Genomic DNA, 18075 nt, shown 5'->3' on the forward strand with positions numbered 1-18075 from the left:
TTTTTTCTTTGCTGGGACCATGTACAACAACGCTTGGTTTTGCATCTTTTAACTCGCAGGCAGGTGGAGGGAACGCGCCTCAGGACCTCTATCTCGTCCTGTTTGGCATGAAGAAGTCACGCATCTTAACCTGTTGGCAGAGCATCTGCCACTTTAATCTTGAGAAAGAAAAAGGATCTGGTCCATTTAACGTTAGCACGGAGATTCCAGATCCCCGAACCTGTTAAACAGCGACGTCCGTGCCAGCTTGGCTCTCGGGGAAGCCCAGCCACTGTTAATCTCCAGGACAACCTCTTCCTCGCCACCCTCCACTGAGGGAATTCACCCTCGGGGCCGCCCCGCCTGGCTCCCTCCCACAGCCCCGCGAAGACTGGAGCAGGTGCTCCCCTCAGAAAGGCCCTGTAGTGCCCCGTGGCTCACAGGGTGCGCAGTGGGACTCGGTAAAGCCGCTGTCCCCTCCCCTGGTCTGCGCCTCCGGGGCAGGGCAGCCGGGGGCCGCGGAAGGAGCGAGAGTGGCGTCCGCGTGACTGATCGAGGCGGAGAAAGTCCCCCGAGACTGTGACCCCTGCGCTGGGGGAAGGCGGGGCCGATGTGCAGGAAGATGCCGTGACGGGACCGGGAAAAAAACACCAACCCCAAACCACCCACTTGTGTTTCTCAACCCGAGTTCTCCGAGAGCGGCCGAAAGACCCCAGACGCTGCGCGGCACCTCCTCGACCCCCACCTGCCCAGCCTCGCTTCTTGTGGGTGGGCTTCGCGCTCCCTCCCGGGTTTCGGAGTCACCACGTGACTTCCACGAAGAGTGAGGCCCCAGCGGAAAGCCGCGACAGGGGTGGTATTTGGGACCCCGAGGTGCGGCGAGAGGGCGGGGAGAGGAGGAAACGAGGCGGGGGTGGGAGAAGGAGGGGGCGGGGCGGACTTGGGGACGGGAAGGACGGCGGGCTCGGACTGGGGGGTGGGGAAACCCGGGCGTTGCGCAGCGGGCGCTGGAGCCGGGAAAGCGGGAAGCCCGAGGGGGCGGGGCAGAGGCGGCGGCCGGCAGGTGCTGGGGCGCGGGGATGCCGGTGGCGGGAGAGAGCCGGTAGGCAGCTCCCCGCGTGCAGGGCGCGCCGGGCCGGGCGGCCGCTCCTCCGCTAGGCTGCGCGGCGGGGCGGGCCGGGCCAGAGAAGCGCGCGGCATGTCGCAAGGGCTCCCGGCCGCCGGCAGCGTCCTGCAGAGGAGCTTCGCGGCGCCGGGGAACCAGGCGCAGCCGCAGGTAGTGGACTAGAGGCTCGGGGAGGACCGCGGGCGATGCGGGGGTGGGCGCGCCTGGGGGCGCGAGGAGGTGGGTGCTGGGGCTCCCGGGTGGTGACCACTGAGTGCAAGCGTGGAGGGCGCTGCGGGAGCTAGACGCGAGCGGTGTGGGGGCCGCGGAGGCGGGCCAGGGACCCTGGCGTGGGCCTCTGCCCTGCCGCCCCCGCGCACGCACGGTGCCCGGGGCGTCCGGTATGGTGACTGGGCTCCTGAGCCTGGGAGCGGGGAGAGGCCAGAGGGCGCCGTCGCCTGGTAGGGCTGGACACTGTCCACGCTCCCCCGCACGTGGGGTCCCCGCTGCCTTGGGCGTCGCCATCCATGCGCCGCCGCCGGGTGCCACCCCACCGCCGGAGCGCGTGGTCCTTCCCCGCCGCTCCGAGCGGGGGCCAAGGTGTGGAGAGGGGGAAATTCCGCTACAAGGGGAAACTCGTGCCCAGGCACTCCCAACATCTACCGGCTGCCTCCCGAATGGCCTAGCGGCGCGAGGTAGGGGCCAGAAGTAGGCGGCGCTCGGTCCTGTGCGCTGTCCACCACCACGTTTACAACCGCGTACTCGGGAAACTGACACAAAGTTGCTCGCAGGGACTGCAGTATGAGAACTTCCCGCTCTGCTGCTTTAGGAGTGAGTCTTTTCATGGTTATGCCCTTCTTCTCAATTCGGTGCCTGGCACAGAATGTCATCGGGTGACGCTAGAGAGTCACACATCTGAGTTTAGGCCTCGGCTTTGCCACACACAGGCTGAGTAGCCTTGGGCAATTTGCTCAACCTCTCTGAGCCTCAATTTCCCCACGTGTAAAATCAGTATAACAATATCCACTTCTTATGATATTTATGAGAACTAATTGAGATGTGGTTAATAATATATGAATATCTCAACAGTTTGCTCCCCTCTTTCCATCTTGATTAAATGTTTCTGCTGGTTGTCAGGTATGACAATGATAGGTGATAAATCCAGTTTGGAGTGTCTGCTCCTACAGGGCAGAGTGCAGACTGCTTCATGTGCCCTATGAATTTCTGATGATGAACAGAGAGGCATGATTTGGTGACAGGCACTATGGGGTACTCAATAAAAAATAGCAGACTTAACAGATTATTGAGGGCATACCATGCGCTGGTAGCTTTGGGATAAAATCTCATTTTATCCTATGCAGCCCCAAGCATTGGACTGTTAGGATGATCATTGCAGAGATTACTGACCACTTGTTCAGGGCATGTGTCTCTAGTGCCCAGGACAGTGCCTGGCACATGGCAGGTACTCAGTTAATACTTACTGAAAGAATGAATGAATCGCACAACAAATGAGAAAATGGAAAAATCAGAGAGTTTAAGTCATTTACCCAAGACCATATTGATAGTAGGAGACAAAACCAGGAACTGTGTATTTCTAAAGCTAAAAGTTCTGTCTGCTGCACTCGCCGTTGTGTTGCGGTTATATCTACCGAGACTTCTTTGCCTCTAAAAGACTACATTTTAACATTTTATGCCTGTTCCCTTAAGCACTGCCTCTAGTCCACTTCTATTTGTTACGTTCTTTCTTCTTATCCTTTCATAGCTTTATATTCTTGCATATGCTGAAAATTCTTTACCTGCTGTAACTTGGGGAGGTGATATGGGTCTTTCCTTATTTGGAATATTAGACCAGATAAAATGATAACTGAAAACATCCATTATTTTATGTTATCAATATTTGCTTTCCATTAATAGTAATAATTGAGTAGCTTTCCTGTGTTTGTATCCCACTAATCTCTTGGTCTTTACACTCTTTAAAGGTAGTATTTTCTGGGTGTCTTCTCATAGGGTTCTGGAAAGCAAATAGTGCCCCACTTCTCCATGTCTTCTATAACTGGATGAAGTGTTTTTTACCATGGTAGGTGGATTTTTCTGCCTGCCTGTTTCAGGATAACTCTTGAAGGATTTGACCGAGTTTGGTTAAATCTCATATACAGCCAAGAGCTTTCAAGACACATCATAAATTTGCTTTCTCATTCGCCCTGACCTGTGTGTGAAACAAAACGTCAGTCAGACAGACATTGTTCAAAGGAACCTATTGTTGTGGCGTTCAGGATCACGTGGTATGTTGGGAGAGTTACGTGGTTGCAGTTAGTTATCAGCGTAATGGTGATTTGTACACAGTATCAAAAGTACCTGTTTGCGTGGGGTGGCGGAAGCCCCGGCCCACGGCAAGTCCCAGATAGCAGCCGCCTTCTGCCTTTCCCGTCCTCAGATGAGCACCAGCACCACACCTCTTCCAGGCACATGCCCTGCAGGGGAGAGGTTTGAGAACGTTGGTCTGGAGTCCAGCAGACCTGAGTTCCACTTCCCGTTCGCCCCGCTACTAGCTGCGATACCTGGAGCAAGTTCCTCAGCATCTCTGAGTTTCTTATTCCTCATCTTTTAGATGGCGGTCCCACCACACATTTCTCAGGGTGGCGACAGGGGTTAACAGCTAGCACAGTCATAGCGCATGGTGAGTGCTCCTGGACGCGGGGCCGCTGTTACCCCACTGATGTAGCAGCAAGCACTGCTGTGGCTGTAGAGAACATGGTGATGCTCCGTAAGCAATGCTGGGTGAAGAGAGAGGGCAGGGACGGTGAGGCGAGGGGCCTCAGCATCACACCTGACCACACCTTCCCCCCCAGAGCCCTGAGGATGATGACAGGAAGGTCCGAAGGAGGGAAAAAAACCGAGTTGCTGCTCAGAGAAGCCGGAAGAAGCAGACCCAGAAGGCTGACAAACTCCATGAGGTGAGAGTGCGGTTAGGGCAGAGCCATGCCGAGGAGGCCATGCAAGGGCCATGGCAAGGAGTCATTCTCCACCCTTGCACCGTGGTGGACCTAAGGTCACACCCTGGTCATCACCGGGTCGGCCACATGCACGTCTAATTCTGCTGTGTCCTTCCAGCCCAGTGTTCTGAGTCTTCACTCACTGGTGTCCTCATTTCTCCCTCACTGGTTGCATCTCACACTCAAGTTTCCCTTATTCTAAAGTAAAGAACCCACCTTTTGATCCTGATTCCCTTTCAAGCTAGCGCCCCATTTCTTTTCTTTCCCTCTTTTATTTCCCTGCTTATTAAAAAGAGACCTGCTGTCTCCATGTCCTCAGTTCCTGTTTATTCCCCAGTCCTCTGTGATATCGTTTCTGCTCTCCCAACACACATACATGCACACACACACATGCACGCTTCCTACAGAAGCTGCTCCGCTGAGGCCACTAGTGCCCTGGCACTGCCCGGTCCAGGGACCTCTCTCTCGTCCCCTCATCCTTCACCTTGCTGGCTCCTCTGACACCACTGATCCTCGCCTTCTTGAAACCTTCTTTCAAGGTCTTTAGCTTCTAAAGGACCACATTTCCTATTTCTCCTGACCCTCTTCACCACTTTTTTCTTAGTTTCTTTGTTCACTTTTCTACCTCTGTTTTCTTAGACGTTGGTGTTGACCAGGCTTTCAGACTCTGCCCTTTTTTCTTCTCACCCTGGAAGATTTAATCTATTAATCTGTTCTACCAGCGTCAGCTCCCAACATCACTTACTCTCAGGTATGCATTGATTACTCCAAGACCTCTGGCCCTAACCCCACATCTCCAGTGTCTGCTTAGATGCCTCCAAATGGCTCGCCACAGTCTCCTCAGCTGTAGCGTGACCATGATAGCGTGTCTGTTCACCCTGAGACTTTTTCTTCTCACTGTCATCAAATTGTAGTTAATGGAGCTAACTAACCATCTATCTTATCACCCAAATCAGGAACCTGAGGTTTATTCTAAACTCTTCCATTTTCCTCTATCCCCGTGCATAATCCCACATAATCTCACAGTCAGGACATGGGAACTGACGTCGAAGGCATCCCAGGATCTGTCCAAGGAATTGATGGCACTCCCATGCTCTTGTCTTTGCACAGGGTTGGTGTGAGTATTAAGGGTTTTAGTTCAGCTCTCTCCTGCCACACTTTCTGGCCATAGATTGTCTCAGCGAGGCCAGTCTGGGGGCCACTGATAGCACAGGAGACTCTGAGGTGTTATGAGGGGGAAATGACAGTCTCTAAAAACCCCTTCACACTGAGCAGAGAACAGATTTAGAATGCACAGGCTCCAGGGAGAGGTGACCCGCTGATATAAATTCACAGAGGGCCATAGATTATAAATGTTACGTTCTTTCTTGAAAGTAGGAAGTCTGGGCTGTAGAAAGAGACTAGGATCTTCAGACCAGGGTCAGGGAAGGTCCGTTCCAGCCGGGATTAGTTCTGTAAAATTTCCACAGAGGAATTGGGATGCCCTTTGCCTCCTTTCTTTCCTCCCCCTTGCTCCTGGAGCAAGCCTGGTTCTAGCTTCATGCTACCAAATAACCCCCAGAGGGGACTTGTGGCTCAGTCAGTGCAAGGCCCTATGTTCAGAACACATGTGCCAGCAAGGCCCTTCCTCTCGAGGAACTTCTAGTTGGAGCCAGATGCATCAATATCAAAATACACTAGAGAACACTTGGTTTTAAATCCCAAGTGATTATGTGTGTGGAGGTGACTAAATGACTTGGACAAGATCTTTCATGGAGCAAGGGTCGAGTAGATTCGTTCAACAAATATTTATCAAGAACCACTGCAGGCAAGGCATTGCCACTGGGTCACAAGGAGAGGATTAAGATCTCATTCCTGTCCTTGGGAGGCATAGGAGTCTCAAGGAAAGTATATTCGTTTCCTATGGCTGCTGTAACAAATTATGACAAATTTGGTGGCTTAAAACAACACAGATCTATTTTATCTCACAGTTTTGGAGGTCAGACATATGAAATGGGTCTCACTGGGCTAAAATCAAGGTGTCAACAGGGCTGCATTCCTTCTGGAAGCTCTGCAGAGGAATCCGTTTCTTGCCTTTTCCAGCTTCTAGAGGCTTCTGTATTCCTTGGCTTGTTGGTCCCCTTCCATTTTCAAAGCCAGCACTGGCCAGTTGAGTCTTTCTCATCCTGCATCACTCTGACACCGTTCTGTTGTTATATCTCCTTCTCTGCTTCCTCTTTCCCTAATACTCTCATGATTACACTGGGCTCGCCTGCATAATCTGGGATAATCTCCCTCTTTTAAGATATTCAACTTAGTCACATCTGCAAAGTCGCTTTTGCCATGTAAGGTAACATATTCACAGGTTACAGAGATTGGATGTAAACATCATGGGGGTTGGCATTATTCTGCCTACCACAAACATAAATACTTTACTACAGTGTCAAAAAAAGATGGGTCTCTCAATTTCTGTCATTGTTGGATTTGATAACGAAATGAACTAGATGTCCGGGAAATTTAGGGGTGATTTGCCACATTTACTCCTGCCTAATCCCTTTTAGAACGGTGGGTGGAGGGCCCTTCATAGGATTCTTAGCTTGTTTTGCTGTCCATAATCATAACTGTGCCAGTTGCCCTTTCCAGAAGGGGGCCGACTGATCTGAAACCCAGTTCTTCCACAGAAGAACACGCCCTCCTCCTCTTTCTCTGTGGAGCTACAAGAATGGATTAGGATCATGCACCACCGGCAGATCACCTCAGCAAGGCCAGTTTTGTTGGGAAACACAGTATCAAGGAGGCCAGGACAGTGGTTCCATCCATACACAGGCCCCAAAGCGGAAGTCCACCCTTTACCATCACTAGCTACACACAAGTGTCATTGGTCACTGGTGTCAGTAGTCACTTTGGTGACTAGTTTTTTTTTTTTTTTTAAATATTTATTTATTTATTTATCTTTGGCTGCATTGGGTCTTCATTGCTGTGCGTGGGCTTTCTCTAGTTGCAGCGAGCAGTGGCTTCTCTCGTTGTGGAGCACGGGCTCAGTAGTTGTGGCACACGGGCTCTAGAACGCAGGCTCAGTAGTTGTGGTGCACGGATTAGTTGCTCCGCGGCATGTGGGATCTTCCCGGACCAGGGCTCGAACCCGTGTTCCCTGCATTGGCAGGCGGATTCTCAACCACTGCACCACCAGGGAAGCCCTGGTGACTAGTTTTTATTTTTATTTTTTAAATTTATTTTTATTTATTTATTTATTTATTTTTAAAATTTATTTTATTTTTGGCTGTGTTGGGTCTTCGTTGCTGCTGTATGCGGGCTTTTCTCTAGTTGTGGCGAGCAGGGGCTACTCTTTGTTGCAGTGCGCAGGCTTCTCATTGCGGTGGCTTCTCCTGTTGTGGAGCATGGGCTCTAGGCGCGAGGGCTTCAGTAGTTGTGGCATACAGGCTCAGTAGCTGTGGTGCACGGGCTTAGGTGCTCTGCAGCATGTGGGATCTTCCCAGACCAGGGCTCGAACCCGTGTCCCCTGCATTGGCAGGCAGATTCTTTTTTTTTTAACTTTTTGGGTTTATTTATTTATTTATTTATTTATTTATTTATTTATGGCTGTGTTGGGTCTTCGTTTCTGTGCGAGGGCTTTCTCCAGTTGTGGCAAGCGGGGGCCACTCTTCATCGCGGTGCGCGGGCCTCTCACCACCGCGGCCTCTCTTGTTGCGGAGCACAGGCTCCAGACGCGCAGGCTCAGTAATTGTGGCTCACGGGCCCAGTTGCCCGGCAGCATGTGGGATCTTCCCAGACCAGGGCTCGAACCCCTGTCCCCCGCATTGGCAGGCAGACCCTCAACCACTGCGCCACCAGGGAAGCTCGGTGACTAGTTTTTAGATTTTGAAAAACATCTACATATTGAGAGTGGGATGTCTGGCTAAAAAATTTGGTGATGAATAATTTTACTGTGCTCCAGCGAGCTGCAGGCAGAGGACTTAGCACACTGCTTTGGGTCACAGCTGAAAGCCCCTCAGGCTCCCTGGGGCTCCCAGGACACATCTAGGTTGGGAAAAGTAAGAACCAGACACAGTGCATGGAAACCTTCTCCTCAGACTTGGAACGAGGCCAGCTCATTGGGAGACACCGAAGGGCACAGAAAACTGCCACCTGATAGCCATGACTGCCCACTACTCCCTGGGGAGCTGAGCCCATCATAAGGGCTTTGAGTAAATGTAAAATCGATAGCTAGTGGGAAACAGCCGCATAGCACAGGGAGATCAGCCCTGTGCTTTGTGACCACCTAGAGGGGTGGGATAGGGAGGGTGGGAGGGAGACGCAAGAGGGAGGAGATATGGGGATATATGTATATGTATAGCTGATTGACTTTGTTATACAGCAGAAACTAACACCATTGTAAAGCAATTATACTCCAATAAAGATGTTAAAAAAAAAAAGGGCTTTGAGTAAAGCCCTTACCCCATAAATTCCTCTATCCTATACTGTGGGCTAGCATTGCTAAATATCTGCAAGTAACTCGAGCTCTTTATTTGCCTTTCCTGAACACCATGAAGGGGAATATTTAGAGCAAGACGTGTTTAAAATTCCCACCTTCCTCTCCTGCCCACTCAGTTCTTGAGCCTCTCTCACCTCCAACATCCAGAAAAACCTCCTCCAGTCCCGGCTGTTACAAGTCTCTCGGCTGCCTTCTTCCTTCCCCAGCTCTCCATCCCCAAAGCCGGGGGACTATCCAGCAGGGCAGAACCCCCTTGGAGGGCAGGGCGGGAGGAGAACCTGAGCAGGCCAAGCCAGAGAGAGGCTGGGGTCACTCTTCAGAGGTGTCTGAGTTTCCCCCTCAGGGTGGCGGCTGCCAGAAGTCGCCCCGCAGTGATGAGAAGCAGTTCCTAGTGTGTATCTGTGCACCTTGCTGTTCACTGTGACTTTTCGAGTCTTCCCTTCAAGGCACTTACCCTTCTCATGGAGATTTTGACCCGTGTTCGTCTCTGAATATTAGGCACATGGCCCGGGTCCAGATTCACAAATGGGAACCCAAGAAAACAGTCCAGGTCTCTAAGCCCAGTTGAAAGTGTCTCAGAAGTGGGTTACACTGGTTCAAGCCAGGCACCCAAAGGTGTAAGACTAAGAAAGAACTTTGAGTCAGAAAAGGAAGGCAGCAATGCCATCCTCAGGAGCCCCAAATGTCACAAACTGACAACTTTCTTGGGCAATATGGTTGTGGTACGTGTTGCCCTGGTGCTTTCAGATATTGCATACTCTAAGAGAATCCTTCATGTCAGTCCTCACTGGGTTTAGAAACTGATGATGACACTAATTTGTACAGCCCTTGCTGGTGACACAATTTGTCTGCTGGGAAGTATATGAGCTTAAGGCTTGGGAATAGACTTACGGTAAAATCCTGAGCTCTCGTAGCCCTTTACTGCTGGTAACCACCATGGGGGGAAATTTAGGCCCAGACACTGCCAAGCGAAAGCAGAATTGCTGTCATTGCCTGAGGGCTGCAGTTGACCTCGAAGTCAGGGATCAGGCCCCATGTCTGCATGACCTCAGAAAAGTCACCGTACCTCTGAGTTTCAGCTGTCTCGCTTGTGAAATGGGGTCTGTGTCCTCCTGATGGCCTTTTCCTTCCCCTCATTTCCTTCCCACCTTAGTTATCATCTCTGGTCCCTGGTACCCACATTAGCTTCTTTACCAGGCTTTGCCTCAAAGGCATCCTAGACCCTGAATCACCCCCCAGACAGCACCTCATTCCTCAATCAACCTCTCTTTAGAAGCTCAGACCAGGGCTTCTCAACCTCAGCACTATGGACATTTGGGGTCAGCTATTTCCTCGTTGGGGTGGGGGGTGTCCTGTGCACCGTAGGACGTTGAGCAGCTTCCGTGGCCTCGACCCACTAGAGGCAGTAGCGCCCCCTTCCCAGCTGTGACAACCCAAACTGTCTCCAGCCGCTCCAGATGTTCCCCGGGGACTGCCAGAATTGGCCCAGTTGAGAATCATTGCCCTAGACAGCTTAATTTCTGAGGCAGAAATGGGATTTGCAGTGATTTCAGCGCCTCCCATTTCTGGTCTCTGCTTTGTGACTGTGTCCTGCACATACCCAGGGAAGGCGGCACAGTGACCTCAAATCCTCCCGGGATAGGAGATTGGACAGGCAGCAAGATTTGAGCTAAACTGATCATCTCTTTGGAAATAACAAAGGGTCTAAAGTCCTTGGCTTATTTTTCAAATATGTTGAGTCCAGGTAATCTCTCCTCAGGTTGAAGTGGGTCTTACTCATTCCCCATTGTACCCACTCAGCGTTCTCACCTCCTCTTCCTCCCCTCTCATCTCCCTCTTTTATTTTGTGGAACTGGTCTCTCTTGAAGAAGATTTTGACTTCTTCTCTTTTTATTCCCTCAGCTCAGTAAAAGCCCCTCCGCAGATTTATGAGTAAAACTCAAATCCCAGAAGAGAAAGTCCCTGTGGAGAAGGCAGCCGAGGGGCCTGCTGGAGGCCCGCGATGGGCAGCTCCGTGGCCTTCCTGAGCTGGGGCTCGGGGAGAGCCGTGGACTTTGGCAGCACGGCCCCTGTGGCTTCCAGAGGGAGAGCTCAGAAGCTCAGAAGCATCTTGCCACAGCGTTCAGTAACTATACAAAGGCATGTGGAATATTCTGCTACAGGGAGAATTCTGTTCTTTGGAATCTAGTTAAAATCTTAGCTCATTGGAACCGTTCAAATGTATTCTTCATTTTACTTGGAGGTGAAGAGAATTTCCAGGTGCAGGGTGGAGAGTGTGTGTGTGTGTGTGTGTGTGTGTGTGTGTGTGTGTGCGCGCGCGCGCACATGTGCGAACTACCCAGAGCTGTGGCCTCTCTCAGCCCTTTGCTTCAGGCAGCGCTCCCCACGATGCCTAGGTCCCCATCCCCTCCTCCCAGCCAGACCCTTCCTGCCCACAGAGGGCCTCTTGCTGCATTGGGAGACTGAATTCTGACTCCCGGACTAGAGCTGTCAGAGGCCAGAGGAGAGCCTGGGGCATTGGGAGTGGTAGGCCTGGAGAAGAGCTGAAGGCGTAATGCAGCCAGGGTACTAGGGGGCCAAAGTGGCCCAGCTCAGCCTGTGGCGGGGAGGGCGAGGCCCGCTGCCATGGAGAGTATTCCAGGTCACCCTGAGAGCCTGCCTGGGAAAGACAGGAGGCAGAGAGATAGCTCCGATGGCCTCTACGTGCAACCTCTCTGGGGCCCTTGTTCTGAGAGGGAGGAAAGTGCCTAGAGTGGGAGAGAGGGAAGGAAGGGGACAAGAGAAGGAGACCAAGGGCGAGGGTTGTGGAGTCACTGAGCTCGTAGATGTTGGCACTGGGGCCTGTCAGGCAGGGGTACAGGAGAAGGTAGCAGAGGCCCCTAGTTGCTATACATTTCTGATCTTCGGGGAGAGACCTTATTTAATATAAATAAGATTGACTATGATACAAGACTGAATAGAACACGTAATGAGAGATATGGTTCCATTAGGTGCTATGATCTGGGAAGCCTTCCTGGAGGTGGTGGGCTTGACCTTCCACACAAAAGCAGGAAGGCAGCCCAGTTGAGGAGAACAGCTTTAGTAAAGAGGCAGAGCTGAGAATTTGCATGTATCTTCATGGCCTGTAAGAAGATCAGACTCTTAAAATAATATTTCTTAAAAATTACTGGTAAGATAATAAGGTTGGGCTCCCAGCTCAGGAAATGCATGGTATGCATGGTTCAACAAAGCCTAACCATATGAATCAACCTAGAAATGATTGAAAACAACATTTCAACAAGATGCAAACAAGATCGTCAGCCTTAAGAAGGTCTCTATTGGTGTACCGTAGGGCTCTGCAAGTGGCCGAGTATTGTAGGACTTATTAATGAGTTGGGTGAAGAAAAGGAAGACCTACTTCATCGAGTTAGTGGACAGCTTAGAGCTGTGTGGTATCACTAACCCAGGAGCTGACACAATCAGTATTCAAAAAGATTTTGCTAGGCTAGCAGATGACCAAGCAAACAGGGCAAAATTCAGTAGAAGCGGATGTAAAGCCCACCCTTAAGCCAAAATATCAGTTGTAGTTCAAGTATGAACAGAGAAGCGGCCGATGCAGACAAAGCTTGCACTTCTCTGCATTCTCAGAGAGAATCCCCAGAGCTAGGTGGCTGCGCCCTTGGGTCCCACCCGGAGCAGACTACCTCACGCATTTGACCTCTGCGTGGCGGGACCATCCCCAGAGTCGTGCATTGTGTTTTGGGAACATTTTCTCAGAGCTCCTGGCAAATTGGAACGTGTGTTGGGAATGGCCTCCCGAAGGGCGGAGGAACCAGAAGTCCTAAAACCCAAGGAACTCAGAGGACCTGAAGCAGTTGGGCTCAGAGAATACCTAAGGGGAAGTGGTATGGGGCCGTCTCCTAACATTTCAAGAACTGTGATGTTGAAAAAGTATCGCATGTACTCTATGTGGTTCTATAGGTGGAACCAAGCCCAGTGGGTGGGTTTAAAGGAGAGAGTGATTTTGGATAGTACAAAGAGGAGCTCAGAAATAGCAGGAACTGTCCTTTGAAGGAGGGAGTGTCCAGCACAAGTTGGATGTCGGAGCTAGAATTACATAGGGAAGGTTTCTGCGCTGTGTGGTCTGGGATAAGGGCTCTCTGATCTCCCGCGGTTCTAAGCCTCTGTAAACTCCGATATAGTGGAAGCTTAACAGGTGAGTGTTGGAGCAAAGCCAAGGCAAGGGGTGTTTTCATTCATTTACTCAGCATTCGACAAACATTTGTTATGTTCCAGGCACTGTTGCAGGTGCTGGGGCTGTAACAGTGAACCCAGCAGAAACCATCAGAAAGCAGATCAGCGGCTGTGGGGAGAGGGCCACTGACTGCAGAGGGAGATCAGGGAACTTTTCAGAGTGATGGAAATGTTCTGCGTCTTGATCAACACAGTTGTTTACATTTGTCAAAACTCATCAAATTATACACTTAAAATTAGGTGCGTTTTATTTTATGTCAATTATAAATAAGATAATAAAGATGATTCAAAGAACAAAGCCCGGCCCTCATCCTGGTGGGAGGGGAGTGACGTGAAGCAAATGAACAAACAAATCTGAGTGGTGGAGGCGGCCACGGTTAATGAGAAAGATTTCAGGGAAGGAGGTGAGCATCGTGGCCGGGGTTAGATCTGCCCGGAGGACAGAGGAAGGGCACGTGGTTTCAGAACCGATGCTGAAGACTGATTTCTGTCTTCCCAGGAATATGAGTGCCTGGAGCAAGAAAACACAGTGCTGCGGAGAGAGATCGGGAAGCTGACGGAGGAGTTGAAGCACCTGAGCGAGGTGCTGAAGGAGCACGAGAAGATATGCCCGCTGCTGCTCTGCCCCATGAACTTTGTGCCGGTGCCGCGGCTGGACCCCGTGGCTGGCTGCCTGCCCCGGTGAAGCCCAAAGACGGTCCTCCTCTGCCCAGGAGGGCGCGTTGGTCTTTTTCACACCTGGGAAGAGGCTTCCCTCTGCATCTGTGTACCGGGGGACCTGTGGCCGGGTCGGCTCTTAGGAGCTCCGGGCCGTGTCCCCAGCAGCCCAGGCTCAGCATGATGCTCTCGCAGGCCCCTGACTCAGATCCTTTAGCAGATCCAGGCAGGGAGGCCATCCTCAGGAGTCACTGCGCGTCCACTTTGGCAGCTAGTAGGTTCCTTTGTTGTGCAGAATCATTTCCTCTAGCATATGGATAATAAAGGTGTTATCTTCTCCCCTTTCGCCAAGTTCTTAGAATTTAGAGACACAATACCTTTCCTCTTCCTGAAGAGGTCATCTCCTGTCTCCTCAGGTGGTTTTGCAGCTCCTGGGTCTTGCTTCTCCTCCTGGTCATCTCCCCCATGGTCACATCCATGCTAGATGAGGAGGCACCTTTGGGGTGGGACTCCTCTGCCACCCCAGCTGGGTCATGCAGGGGTGTGCTGGGCGTGACTCGTGCTTGTCTTATGCGCTGCCTGACCCTCCATCCTGGTCAACTTTCCCACCCAGGCTGGACCGTCCTGGAAGATTTTCTACTCCAGGCTGATTTTCCCATGTGCTCTGTATATTCCCAGGTCACCTCCCATTCCATTAGTAGTCATAGGATCAGGGGACAATGTACTTTTTAGAAGTCTGAATCACACTCGAATGGAGGAGATCTGTCCCCTATTTAAGCAAGCAAATATTTGGGTAGATGAGGAGAGGAGAGCTATTTCCTTTTAAAGGTCCCTTCCAACTCTATTCTTTCAGGAAAATCAGAACCAGGCCAAGTTGAAAGTGGCCCCAGCAAGAAAAGCAAAATGGGAGAACACAGCCCATCCCCTCCCGATTCTCTTTCTTCCTGGAACAAGAGAGTTGTGGAAAGTGGAGCCAGCCTATCATAAAGGGAACAAGAAATGGGAACAGCAGGGAAAGTGCTTTGTTGTAAATGTAAATGGTTAAAAAAGAGAAAAGAAATAGAAAGCAGCTCTTGCCAGGGGTGAAGAGCTTGCTGACCTCATGCCAGGATTCCTACTGGCTAATCCCCACCAGCCTCCTCTTTTTTTCCTCTTTTCTCTCTTTCTTCCCCTGCTTACTGGAGGCTGGCCTGGTGTCTTCTAACTCACGCAGGCTGATGGTGGCAAGATTTCCCTGGTCAGAGGCGCTGGAAGGCTGCTGTTAGGGCCTGTGCCTGCTGGCAGGACCAGGCCAAAGCTTCCTGAATACAGCTCTTTCAGGGGGATGGTGGAATTATCTAGCCACGCGGCTTGTGGCATCTCAGTTCTCCGACCAGGGATTGAACTCAGGCCCTTGGCAATGAAAGTGTGGAGTCCTAACCACTGGACTCCCAGGGAATTCCCAGCACAAGAGACTTTAAGATCATCCAGCCTCATCCCTTCACTTTGTAGTTGAGGGGTGTGGCAAGGGGGAGGGGATTGCTCACGGTCACCTGTGAGAAGCAGGACCAGAAGCAGACCCCAGGGGATCTGACTGCTGACCCACTGTAGTTGATAGAGTCAGGCTGCCGCCGTGCCAGGGTCCTGCTCAGCTGGTGGCTAAATGTGGTGTGACCTTCTGTCAGCACCTCACCAGGCTGCCAGGGCTGCACAGTCCAGGTGGGCGGCCCATCTGTGAAGGATGGACTCAGAGCCAGGGCCCCGGGGGCCTATGCAGCTGAGGAGAGCATGGACACGTGAAGTATGCATCTTGTACCCGCCAGCATTTTGCTGCTGCTGTCTTTCAAGTCCAGCGCTTTCCAGAAGGGAGCATTTTACACTCTGGCTGGGGCTCACCTGGCCCTGCAGTACTTCCAGGCTCTGGCTTGCAGACCCCTCTCGCTGTCTGACTGCTCATCTGCTCTGACCCCTATGGTCACGGCTGTCCAGCTGGCTGTTCACCCACTCCGCTGCTGACCCCCAGGGAGTCCGTGCCCACCAGCCCCACTGGCCAGAGCCCCCTGACGCCATGTAACAACCTAGGGGCCAGTTTCCTTCCATGTAGCTGCTCTGGGCCCCCGAGGCCTTGGAGTCCCCCTAGATCCTCTACCCTGACTGGGAGACTTGGAGGAAGGGTCCGTGGAGGATGGTGGGGAGGGCTGTATCCTGGAGGTGAGAGTGCATCCTTTCCCATGCACAGTCCTTGTGCCAGACCTGAAACGCGTGGCCTCACCCAGACACAAGGGAGGCTGGGAAATGAAACTCAGCCCCGTGCCCGGGAGCTGGAGGAGCGGGCTTAGGCGAACATCTGTCAGCCTCTGCCATAAGACAACCTAGCTTTTGCTCCCGCCACCTCACCGAAACTGCCCCCTTGGAGGTCCCCAGTAGGCACTTTTTTGCTAAATCTAGTGGGCATGTCTCAGGCTTTATCTTCCTTTACTTCCTAACAGCCTGTGACACTGACCTTGGTGTTGCTTCTACCCTCTCTACCTGCTTCTCAGTATAAAGGAGCTCCTCTTCTTGGGGCCTCAGTCACCACCTATCTCTATACGACAACTCCCACATCGGTACCCAGAGCCCCGCTCTCCCTTCAGAGGGCAGACTTGTGTATTCAGCTGCCCATCACGTGTCTCTGAAAGGCCGTCTCACAAACGTTTCCCACTCAACAAGTTCAAAACCATACTCGTGATCTCATCATCTTCCCTTCACACCTGCTTCTCAATCTGTTTTTCCCTGTTTAATAAAGGGCTCTATCATCCATCTGGTCAGAAATCTACACATCATATTTGATTCCTCCAAATCCTTCAGTTGTGTCTCCTAGATATCCCCCGACCCAGCCACTTGACTCCAATGTGCCAGCTGCCTTATCCGCTATCAAGAACTTTACTCAAAATATCTGCTGGACACAGGGGCTTCCTCCCTAAGCTGTGTGTTCACTGAGGTTGAACTCACATTTAGGGAGGGTTAGGCCCCCATTTTTGATGTCAACAGTAAATTTGGAGTTAGGGAACCAAAACTAGGGTAGTCCAGGGTAGTGAGTCATGGTGATGGGGACAAGTCCCCTCCAAGATAACTGGAGAGGTGACGAGAGTTCTGAAAACCAAATGTTCATGAAACTTGTTGCTAAAAACATCTTTATCCAGATCCCAGTAGCACTGAGGGCTGTCTCAGCTCCCCAACTGCTACTCTGAAAAAGTAGAAATTCCTTCTAAATCAGAGAAATGATTATTTTGTTCCTGGAGGTATAAGGGAAGTAGACCAGTTCTGGAGACTAGATTTGATCGGCTGTATTCACACTGCTGCTGTGTGCCAGGCATTGGGCCGGGTATCTGAATTAAATCTGAGAGTGGCTGTTTGTTGGGCTGGGAGGAAGGGAGGCAAGCTGAGAAAGGCCCCTTTAGATTAGAAAGTGTCAGAGAGGGAGGAAGCCCTTCCTTCATACCCATGCAGCCACACCACTTCCTGTCCGCAATCTTGCCCCGTATTGCACCACCTCAGCCTTGAAGCCTGGGGTTTCCATCACTGAATCAGGCCCCAGTTTTGGCCTCAAACCTTGGTTGAGAATGATGACTCTAACGGACAGGAAAGCGAGAGACTCAAAAGCCCCTCTCTTCTTTCCCATCAGTGCTAGGGTTTCCACAGTCCGGGTGTACTCACCAGGGCTGTGGGTTCTGCCGTAGAAGGAGCTAGAAGAAAAGGGGTAGCCCCAATCTCACTCACATGTCTTCCCTCCTGGATGTCCAGGAAGTACTGGCAGAGTCATGCATGCCACAGCAGGAAGGCTCGTAACCGAAAGCCAGGGAAGCGGAAAGAAGAAACAGTGGAGAGGAGGAAGGAGAGAGGAAGGAAGAGAAGGAGAAGGAGAGAAGGAAGTGGGAAGGGGGAAGGGAAGAGGGTGATGGGGATCCTTGAGCTCTGAACCTAAACCATCCCTGCTCCTGGGGAAGTTATGCTGAAGCCCCAGGAAGGTATGCTATTTGGAAGCTCCCCTAACAATGCCACACGTCTTGAGGCATGAGAGTGGAGCTAGCCAAGGCTAGTCTCTGGAAACCCCTCTATGCTTGGAGTCAAGGGAAATTTCCTGGATTGCCCATTTGGAAACTGACCACCTTGATGAATTGTTCCTCCCCAGATATTTGGGGCAAAGGAGATCCATGTGGTTACTACTGTCGCCATGGACATCATCACCATCAGCATGACGCACACTGAAAGTCTGCAGTTAGCAGATGCAGGTGCGCTTGGCGTGGCGTGCTTGAACTTGTGCCCCAATCTGGGGCTGTGTTCAGGGCACACTCTGTCCCTAGAGACAGCTCACCTGCTCTTTTGGGTGTTCTAGCATGACCTTTTCTGGTATGGTATACTTAAGAAGATCAGAAATGTCATTGCAGATCAGACCAAAGGCCACTAGCCCAGAATTCCAACCACGACACCAAGGGGAAGTGTGAGGGAGAGTCCAGTGTTTGCATTCTAAGACGCCATCCTGAAAGGCCTGAGGTGTACTTGGAACTTCCCTGATTTCCCTTAATAACCCACTGTTATCTATCCATTCATTAATCAAGAGTCTTCTTAAACCAGTTTGAGTTCTCCATCACCTTGTGCAGGGTGGTACTTCTGCTCTG

At 51.6% G+C, this 18075-nt stretch overlaps 1 protein-coding gene across 1 annotated transcript; it reads left to right on the forward strand.

Annotated features, from left to right (window-relative positions):
- The first annotated feature begins 1042 nt into the window (after positions 1 to 1042).
- BATF3 (basic leucine zipper ATF-like transcription factor 3) lies at positions 1043 to 13765 on the forward strand. Its single transcript, XM_057527142.1, has 3 exons — positions 1043 to 1255; positions 3934 to 4038; positions 13281 to 13765. The coding sequence occupies exons 1-3, from the start codon at positions 1178 to 1180 to the stop codon at positions 13464 to 13466; spliced, it is 369 nt and encodes a 122-aa protein (XP_057383125.1). The 5' UTR covers positions 1043 to 1177; the 3' UTR covers positions 13467 to 13765.
- The last annotated feature ends 4310 nt before the right edge of the window (positions 13766 to 18075 follow it).

The sequence above is a fragment of the Balaenoptera acutorostrata genome, chromosome 1 (assembly GCF_949987535.1).
Source record: "Balaenoptera acutorostrata chromosome 1, mBalAcu1.1, whole genome shotgun sequence".
Lineage (NCBI taxonomy): Eukaryota > Metazoa > Chordata > Mammalia > Artiodactyla > Balaenopteridae > Balaenoptera > Balaenoptera acutorostrata.

Coding starts and splice junctions, on each gene's coding strand:
- BATF3 (XM_057527142.1), top strand. CDS start 1,178: ATGTCGCAAGGGCTCCCGGCCGCCGGCAGCGTCCTGCAGAGGAGCTTC. Junction 1,256..3,933: donor GGAACCAGGCGCAGCCGCAG/GTAGTGGACTAG, acceptor CTTCCCCCCCAG/AGCCCTGAGGATGATGACAG. Junction 4,039..13,280: donor AGGCTGACAAACTCCATGAG/GTGAGAGTGCGG, acceptor CTGTCTTCCCAG/GAATATGAGTGCCTGGAGCA.